The sequence below is a fragment of the Pristiophorus japonicus genome, chromosome 2, assembly GCF_044704955.1.
Source record: "Pristiophorus japonicus isolate sPriJap1 chromosome 2, sPriJap1.hap1, whole genome shotgun sequence".
NCBI lineage: Eukaryota > Metazoa > Chordata > Chondrichthyes > Pristiophoridae > Pristiophorus > Pristiophorus japonicus.
Window position 1 is genome coordinate 272,906,524 of NC_091978.1, and position 10,512 is coordinate 272,917,035.

Sequence of the window (10,512 nt, forward strand, 5' to 3'; positions counted from 1 at the left end):
ACTCAAACATATGAGGTTAGCACCATTCAAACCCACATCTAATGGTCAAGCAGAGCGTACGGTGCAAACCATCAAGCAGAGTATGAAATGTGTAACTCAAGGTTCACTGCAAACTCGCTTGTCACGCATATTGCTTAGTTACAGGAAAAGACCCCTACACTTACCAGGGTCTCCCCTGCTGAACTATTGATGAAGAGAGGTCTAAAGACCAGGCTCTCTCTTGTCCACCCTGACTTGAATAATCGTGTTGAATACAGACGTCAAAGTCAGCAAGGGTATCATGATCGTGCTACTGTGTCACGCGACATTTCTATCAATGATCCTGTGTATGTACTGAATTATGGTCAAGGTCCCAAATGGATCGCCGGTACTGTTACAGTCAAGGAGGGTAACACAGTGTTTATCGTTAAGCTCAAGAATGGGCAGACATGTAGGAAACATATCGATCAGATAAAGCTGTGGCACACGGATGAACTGGAACAGTCTAAGGAAGACACAATCAGTGACCAACCAACCTACCCTCAGTCATCAGAGGACTCTGCTGTCATTAATGAATCTGGACTTTCAATTACTGATTGGTCAATGAATCTGGACTTTCAATCCCTGACATGGTCATTGCTACTCCCATCAGATCGGCTACCCAGCCCCCAGTCATAACAGACTCAGAACGCTCGCCCAAGGCTGGAGTTGAACTGAGACGTTCAACTCGGGAGCGGAAAGCCCCGGACCATCTCAATTTGTGAAAAGACCGTTACTAATATCTTAAAGGGGGATATTGTCATGTATGTATGCTTGGGTTTACTAGCCACCAGGTGGCGCCACTGTCAGAGGTCATTGAGCTGTGCGCACATGTGTGCGGCCTAGGTCTAAAAAGGCCAGCCATCTTGTAATGTAATCACTTTGGGCCCTAATAAAGTAGAGCTAGGTTTGTACCTGTTCGGAGTTTACGGTATTCAGTCTGTTGAGTTATTGCATACACAACATTAATGAGTCCCAGTCATTAAAATTGTCTAAGCTCGCCTGCTGCTGTTCGCGAACAGGCCGGCTGCTCCCTTTGTCGCGTTCCCTCTCATCAGTTAAAATCAAGCCCTTTTTTGCCAGTTGTAACGGTCACCCATGAAATATTTGAGGCCGTTTTAACTTGGTTTGCAGTGAGTGCACATCCACAACGCAAAAATTGGCACAAATTAGCTGTATGGACATCTGATGTTAGAAATGGAAGTATCACAGTGGTGCAGTAGGGGATGCCCTATTGAGGGTTACAGCTAAGATAAAGTAGAAGGAGCTTCACATTAGGACACCCATAAAAGAAAAAATAAAGACTTGTCTTTGTATAGCATCTTTCATGACCTCAGGATGTCCCAAAGTGTTTTGCAGCCAATGAAGTACTTTTGAACTATTGTAACATAGGAACCCATCACCATGCTTGAAAGTCTCCATGCTTGGAATTCACATTCTATTCCTACCCACAAACATAATCCTAGAGAAGAGAATCACCTGCAATGGCTTCTCTTCCCACACCGGCACTGTTGCCCCTGGTGTCCCCCAAGGATTTATCCTTGGCCCTCATCTACAAGATGCTCCTCGGTGACATCATCTGAAAACACAGCGTCCGTTTCTACATGTACGCTGAAAACAGACAGTTCTACCTCACCACTCCCTCTCTTGACCCCTCCACTGTCTCTAAGGCCAATACTGGACGAGTATAAATTTCCTCCAACTAAATATTGGGAGGACCAAAGTTAATGGAGTAGAAATTCCTCTTTCTCCTTCCCGCGGGCGTTCGACTAGATTTTAGAGAAAAAATGCGCACCTACCTGAAGCTGCTGCGCCCGCTCGAGTTCCCGATCCACAGGCCTCCTCTCCCTGTGCGTCGCAGCGCGTGCTCGTAGGGACGTGCGCAGGAGTCACTTGGGCCTGGACACCCAATATCAGGTAAGTATTTTCTCATTCATAATAATGGGAACTCCGTTAAGTTGGAGTTCCCATTATTATGAATAAGAACCCCCCCACCAAACACCCAAAACACTAATAAAAAATAGAAAATATACACTACATATTTAAGATTCATTTAAATGAAAGTTATTAATGTCTAATAAAAAAATATATATTTTCCCAATTTTTAAAAAAGTTTTTTTAATTATGCCTTAAAATAAACTTACCAAAGTGAGGAGGCCTTTTAACAATAAGATATGTTTTCATAACTTTATTATTTTTGTGTGTTTTAAAACACTTGCGTCTGTAAAAGTAGACTATGCGCCTGCTTTTTCAGGCGCAAGATTTTTGAGGACATTTGCTGGGCAAGATATGCGTAAATTTCGCAATCTTGCACGTACAAATGTCCTCGCTCCCGATATGTGTAGGATCTGTCAAGCTCCAGCTTGACAGATCAGAAAAGCGGTTTTCAACGCATGCGTATTGCACACTGAAAACTGGCTTTTCCGATGTCTTCCTGGGTCCGTTGAAACTTTGTACGGGCCTGGGGATGTCGGAATTTTTACCCCATTGTCTTTGGTCCCTGCCACAAACTCTGTTCCCTAACCACCAACCCATCCATCTCCATGGCAACTGTCTAATACTGAACCAGTCTGTTTGTAACCTTGGTGTCATATTTGACCCCGAGATGAGCTTCTAACTCCATATCCGTTCCATCACTAAGACCACCTATTTCTGCGATATCTTTACATCTCTAAGAAAAGCACACACACACAAAATGGCTCTTAACAGAAATCATCATTATGTAATCTTGCCACATAATCCTTTATTATTTACATCAGTAGTTGCAGTACATTAGTAGACCACTAGGCGGATCAGTAGTCCACTAGGGGGCGTTCTATTGCAATTTCCACCTCCATAATATCGCCCAACTCCACCCCTGCCTCAGCTGCTGAAACCCTCATCCATGCCTTTTTTATCTTTAGATTTGACAATTCCAACGCACTCCTGACTGGCCTCCCACTTTCTAAACCTCCAAAACTCTGCTGCCCATGTCCCAACTCGCACCAAGTCCTGCTCAGCCATCAGTCCTGTGTTTGCTGATCTATATTGGGTCCCAGTTATGCAATGCCTCAATTTTAAAATGTTCATCCCTGTTTTCAATTCCCTCCATGACTTTGCCCCTCCTTCTCTCTGTAATCTCCTCCAGCTCTAAGAACCCCCCAAGATATCTGCGCTCTAATTTTGGCCTCTTGAGCATACCCTGTTTTTTAATCACTTCACCATTGGCAGCCGTGCTTCAGCTGCCGAGGCCCTAAGCTCTGAAATTCCCTCCCTAAACATCGCCGCCTCTCTACCTCTCTTTCCTCCTTTAAGATACTCCTTTAAAATACTCCTGAAACCTCCCTCTTTGCCCAAGCTTTTACTGCCCTAATATCTCCTTATGTGGCTCGGTGTCAAATTTTGTTTGATAATGCCTTGGGTAGTTTTACTGTCAAAATTAGGTTGTTCAGTTATCTGGAATTTATACGAGAATAAATTTCAGTGCAAATCACTTACTAACACAACACACTCCTTTTTGTTCAATCTTGCCTGCTATTGATTTTTATATACTGGATTGCTGAGACTAAGACCTATCAATTAAAAGGATGGTGTCTGCTTATTCTCTTCTATATGTCACTTAGAGCAGTGGGCACATCTCATTCGTTTGATTTTTTAAATCTGATCATTTTACAGTGAGTCATTGTACTTGATGAATATTTCTATATTGCTGAAGACACTTAGGATTACTTATTATACACACAAAGGGTAATTAAAATCTGGAATAATCTTCTACAACAGGCTGTGATAATGATATAATTGAACGTTGGAACAGGCTCAAGAGAGTGAATGACCTTTCGCTATTCCTACCCATAGTCTTCATTAACCTGCTGACTAAATTCTTATTTTTTATTATATATTTTTGTAGATGGGCTAAAGTGTTGTAATACAAGTCTTTTATTTCAGTTACTCATTTGTTGAATTTAAAATTAGACCTATACTTCCTTGGAATCGGTCTCAAGATCCAGCAAAGGTAAATTATTTCTGCAGTCACCATTTTAGGTTATTAAGTAAGCATTAAGTAGAAGGATACAAGACAATAAACCTCCTATTTGAGAGTGATACCCTGACTAAATATTGTTCACTAAACTTTGTCATTGACACTGTTTTGTGCTTTTATTTTAAAATTCAAACTGGAAAGCTTGAAGAAAATATGTTGTGACCTGTTTAATTTCAATAATAGTTGGGGTAGGCCAAAGGCCAACATATAAACATAGTGTTCCTTTAGCTTATAAAAACATTGTGTTCCTTTAACCTATTAACCCAATAGAGAAACATGATAATTTTAGTATCTGATTCTCTGCATAACTTAAAAAATACTAATCTGGTTATACCAGAAAAAAGTGCAATAATTTCTAACATGCTCTCTATCTGATCAATAGAAGGGAAGGAGGCTCAATTTTAAACTATTGATATCATGCTTTTGAAAACAAATGGTGGCTTTAAGAATTCCAGATAGTTTTTAAAGCTTCATACATTCAGTGAACACAGGAAGAATATTTTCCCTACATAATTTTTTTGATGAACGTTATGCTCATCAAGGTGAAGGATTTTAATTTAGGGGAATGGGCACCTATTTTCAGCATCAAGCACAGCTCGGTCAGTTATAGCATAGTTAGTAAAGCTTTCTGTATTCTGTCGCAACAGTGAGTGACAACCCCAACCTCGAACTGCACCAGTATGACATTTTCCAATTCTGCTCGTTTACAGTCTCTTTGAGTGTGACTATCAATTAATGGCAAATTAGGGACAGTGTTGTGCAGTGAGCCTATGCATTAGGAGCTGGATTGGGACACATTTCACATAGGACCTTTACATGTAACAGGAGGATTTTTATCCTATCTGTCTGGGCTTGATTTGAACACATGTTGCAGATGAAAAAGGAGAGCATCAAACCCACTGCAGCACCCATTTCTATTTCCATTTGTATCAAGTAAACATCTTTACAAAAATAGACATTTCATCTGCAAATGCAAATCTTTCTGGGTTTCTTTTCTCTTGAAAAAAGAAGGCTGAGGGGTGAACTAATAGAGGTCTTTAAAATTATGAAAGGTTTTGATAGAGTAGATACGGAGAGAGTGTTCCCACCTGTGGGGAAGAGCAAAACTAGAGGCCATCAATCAAATAGGTAATTCAGAAGAACTTCTTTACCCTATTTTCCAGGTACCTCTGAGACTTGGTAATTAATTGTAGATGCTAATTTGCTAGTATTAACTTTAGATTGTAAATGATGCACAATAAAACTGGTTTTTGCAGCAATATATCATGCCTAGCTTTTGTAAGCATTGGACGATGTAAGGTTTTAGTGTGTTCCACACCTGGAGAGGGAGCGGGAGGTGGGGGAGGGAGGAGAAGGAGGGGGAGGTGGGGGTGAGAGGAGAGGGATGGGGAGATGGGGGTGGGAGGAGAGAGCAACTGACGTAGTGGTGCTGCTTTGCTCTATCAGGCTTTGTAGTGTCTTTAAAAAACATTTACGACAATAACTTGTTTTTATATACTACTTTTAACGTGGTGAAACGTCCCACGCTGCTTCACACCAGCATTATCAAACAAAATTTGAACCAAACTACATATTAGGGCAGATGACCAAAAGCTCAGAGGTAGGTTTTAAGGAGCATCTTAAAGGAGGAAAAAGAGGTGGAGGCGTGGAGAGGTTTAGGGAGGGAATTCCATAGATTAGGCCTTTGGCCTCCAAAAGGGGAGCGATTAAAATTGGGGATGTTTGAGGCCAGAATTAGAGGAGCATATATATCTTGGAGGGTTGTGGGGCTGGAGGAGATTACAGAGATAGGGAGGAGTGAGGCCATGGATGGATTTGAAAACAAAACAGAACATGTAAACGATTATGCTTGTAACCCTTGGCAATCTATATCATACCACCACCAGAGGGCCTACCTGTTGGAGTCCCAAGGGATCCCAGCATCCCTTGGGAGCACTGTATATAAACAGGCCTCCCATGCTGTACCAACACTCTGGAGTCTAATTAAAGGAGCTAAGGTCACACTTACTCATTGCATACAGTACTCAGTCGTATCACCTTATTATGAGCGTAACAATTGGCGACGAGATAACGAACCAGGCGAAAATTCAAAGAACTGTTGGTATCCTGGAAAAATTCTCAAAAGGGGATGATTGGGAGGCCTTCGTGCAGTGACTTGACCAATCCTTCGTGGCCAACTAGCTGGAAAGGGACGAGAATGCTGCCAAATGAAGGGCTATCCTCCTTACTGTCTGTGTGGCAACAACCTATGGCCTCATGAAGAATCTTCTAGCTCCAGTGAAACCAACAACCAAATCCTATGAAGAACTGTGTACGCTGGTCCGTAGGCAACCAGTCGCCTATGTATCCAGGAGTTTGTCCAAGGCCAAAAGGACTTACAACACGATTGAAAAAGAAGCTCTGGCATGTGTTTATGGGGTGAAAAAAATGCACCAGTATCTGTTTGGTCTCAAGTTTGAGCTAGAAACTGACCATAAGCCACTCATATCACTATTCTCAGAGAGCAAAGCGATTAACACCAATGCCTCTGCCCGCATCCAAAGATGGGCGCTCACGCTGACTGCATACAACTATGTAATCCGCCACAGATTAGGCACAGAGAATTGTGCTGATGCTCTCAGTCGGCTACCATTGCCCACCACTGGGGTGGAAATGGCACAGTCTGCAGACTTGCTCTTGGTGATGGATGCATTCAAAAATGAAAAGTCACCCGTTACGGCCCGCCAGATCAGGACGTGGACCAGCCAGGATCCTTTACTGTCACTGGTAAAAAAACTGTGTCCTCCATGGGAGCTGGTCCAGTGTCCCAGCGGAGATGCATGAAGAGATCAAGCCGTTCCAGTGGCGCAAAGACGAAATGTCCATACAGGCGTACTGTCCTTTGTGGGGTAATCGCATGGTTATGCCTAAGAAAGGCAGGGAAACATTCATACGCGACCTACACAGGCATAATAATGATAGCCAGATCCCATGTGTGGTGGCCCGGCATCGACTCCGACTTAGAGTCATGCGTGCGCCAATGCAACACTTGCTCTCAACTGAGCAATGCACCCAGAGAGGCATCGCTAAGTTTGTGGTCATGGCCCTCCAAACCGTAGTCTAGGATCCACGTTGACTTTGCGGGCCCATTTCTAGGTAAAATGTTCTTGGTTGTTGTGGATGCTTATTCAAAATGGATTAAATGTGTAATAATGTCTGTAAGCATGTCCACTGCCCCCATCGAAAGCCTACGAGCCATGTTTGCCACACACGGCCTGCCTGATGTTCTTGTCAACAACAATGGGCCGTGTTTTACCAGTGCTGAATTCAAGGAATTCATGACCCGTAATGGGATCAAACACATCACATCTGCCCCGTTCAAGCCCACATCCAAAGGCCAGGCAGAACGGGCAGTCCAAACCATCAAGCAAAGCTTGAAACGTGTGTCGGAAGGCTCCCTGCAAACCGGCTTGTTCCGAGTCCTGCTCAGCTATCGTACCAGACCCCATTTTCTCACTGGGGTTCTCCCAGCCGAGCTGCTCATAAAAAGGGTGCTCAAATCAAGGCTCTCTCTTGTCCGCCCTGATCTCCATGATCACGTTGAGGGCAGGCGGCATCAACAAAGCATGTTCCATGATCGTGCAAATTTGTCAGGCGATATTGAAGTCAATGACCCTGTATTTGTACTCAACTATGGACATGGTCCCAAATGGCTTGCTGGCACTGTCATAGCCAAAGTTGGGAGTAGGGTGTTTCAGGTCAAACTGGCCAATGGACTAATGTGCAGAAAGCATTTGGATCAAACCAAATTGCGATTCACTCACAGCCACGAGCAACCTGAAGAGGACACCACCAACTTCGACCCTCCAACACACACACACACAAGTGGTAACCGACATCACGGTTGACCATGAAACTGAACTCACCATCCCCAGCAGCCCAGCAAGGCCAGCTGCCCAGCAGCCCAGCAAAGAACCAAACAACTCACTCACACCTGCATTTGTACCGAGACAATCGACAAGGGAGCGAAAAGCCCCAGATCGTCTCACCCTGTAAATAAGTGTACTATTAACTTTGGGAGGGAGTGGTGTTTTGTATGTAACCCTTGGCAACCTGTATCATGCCACCACCAGAGGGCCTACTTGTTGGAGTCCCAAGGGATCCCAGCATCCCTTGGGAGCACTGTATATAAGCAGGCCTCCCATACTATACCAACACTCTGGAGTTTAATTAAAGGAGCTAAGGTCACACTTACTCATTGCATACAGTACTCAGTCGTATCACCTTATTATGAGCGTAACATAAACGAGGAAGATGGTTTTGGATTTTTGATATGAAGTAACTGTAAGAAACATTGGAGATCAGTTTGCAACTCTGATCATCTGTATTGATATCGCCATACTCTAACCGGAGTTATGGCAGCAGTGTGCTGAAAGTGCCACGGATTTTCAGCCCCATTGTAGAGTATAAGCAGGAATATGCATCAGCACTTGACGATCTCAACACATCAATGTAAAATTGGAAAGAGGAGAATCCTCTGTCACTTTCTCTTTCAGTGTCAGTAGCACTGCCTCTATTGCCATTGTTCTCTGATCACTGAAACACTCATTACATACATTTCTTTGTTCGATAGGAGATATACTCAATGAACGTGTTGCTTACCATCGACTGGCAACAGTGCATCAGTCCCTTGGCCAGTGTGAGCTAGCTGAACATTTCTATCTGAAGGCACTTTCCCTCTGCTCCTGTCCACTGGAGTTTGATGAGGAGACAATTTACTATGTCAGAGTTTATGTACAACTAGGAGACATGACATTCTACGATCTTAAGGTAAGAAATGTAATATTCTGTGGAGCGACGGCTGTACTGGTATGACCTAATCAGAATATTGGGGTGTACAGATGTGTCAATGTAGTGAAATCATACTGCCTAAAGCTACACAGACAACTCTGGGGTGAGGAAGGAGACATCTGAAACCTATTTACATGCTATTGACTTTGAATTCACATTTTATATTCTGTGCCACAGAATGGTAGGGCTCGAGTTCCTGATACAAGATAATATTGCTATGTGCTGAGAAGAAGCCATGTACTGTCCTGCAAAGATAGAAAGTTATCCTTGCTGTTCCAAGGCATTCCTAATGGTAGGTTTCAGAATGGCTTTGGCGGAGGATAAGTTTTGTACCATTAAGCTTAATGACCAGAAGTTATTTATAGCATATGAAAGCCAAAGAGAAAATGAAAAAATACCTTTTTTAGAAAGTTAAAGTTTCCAGTAAAATACAAGTAGCTAATATTTGCATCAGCCAACTAATTGTGAGATTTAAAACTCCAACGTTTCAAATTTATCTAAGAAGTGTCTACAAGTGGAATCTTGTTCAAAATAGAACAGAAGTCAAACCATGAAAAGAAAATCTTCATGGAATGTGTATATATATATATTTTCAAGGAAGTCATCCAGACGAGGAGGCATAATGACCAATCCTTCATTCGTACATACATCCATTGCTCCAAAGTGCGAGGCAGTAAGAGGTAGAATTTCTGCAAGTGTTTCCCGATCTCCCATCATAACTTTGGAAACTCCAGGGTTTCAGCCGAAGTTTAGGCAGGAGATCGGGGAACTCCTGTGGCCATTACACACATAAAGGTCCAGCAGCAGGATTTGCAGTAGACAAATGTAGATCAGGAAGAGGTCAGTTACTTCAGCCCTGAAATGTAGTTCCTGCAGATGAAGGCCAAGTACAGTGAAAAATAGTGCAGAATAGTGCAGAACAATAAAGTGGAAACTTTTTATAAAAAAATAAATGATCTCTTCACATAAAACTTTGGCCTATGTGTATTCTTCATAGCATTGAATCATAGAATGATTACAGCACAGAAGGAGGCCATTCGGCCCATCAAACCCATGCCGGCTCTCTGCAAGAGCACTTCAGCTAGTCTCACTCTCCTGCCCTCTCCCAGTAGCACTGTAAATCTTTTTCTTTCAGGTATTTATCCAATTCCATTTTGAAAACCAACAATAAAATTGAGTCTGCCTCCACCACCCTTTCGGGCAGTGCATTCCAGATCCTAACCACTTTCTGCGTAAAAAAATTTTTCCTCATGTTGACTTTTGTTCTTTTGCCAATCATCTTAAATATGTGTTCTCTGGTTCTCGACCTTTTTGCCAATTAGAAGAGTTTCTATCTACTCTGTCTAGACCCATCATGATTTTGAACAGCTTTATCAAATCTCCTATCAACCTTCTCTGCTCCAAGGAGAACAACGCCAGCTTCTCTTGTTTAACCATGTAACTGAAGTCCCTCAATCCTGGAACCATTCTTGTAAATCTTTTCTGCACCCTCTCTAAGGCCTTCACATCCTTACACTGCTACAAACTCTGATACTTAATCAGTACACGCCAAAGGTAGCTTTTTCAAATACTTTCCTCAGTGCGACTGAATATTTTTCATCCTTACAATACCTTAAGGAAGTTAGTTGACTGTCTATTTGTTATTG

At 42.7% G+C, this 10,512-nt stretch overlaps 1 protein-coding gene across 1 annotated transcript in view; it reads left to right on the plus strand.

Annotated features, from left to right (window-relative positions):
* LOC139246167 (SH3 domain and tetratricopeptide repeat-containing protein 1) overlaps nucleotides 1-10,512 on the plus strand; it is a 182,535-nt gene that overhangs the window by 164,674 nt on the left and 7,349 nt on the right. Inside the window, exon 16 of the mRNA XM_070871392.1 lies at nucleotides 8,649-8,845. Coding sequence (XP_070727493.1) covers nucleotides 8,649-8,845 — 197 coding nt within the window. The remainder of the gene's footprint in view (nucleotides 1-8,648; nucleotides 8,846-10,512) is intronic.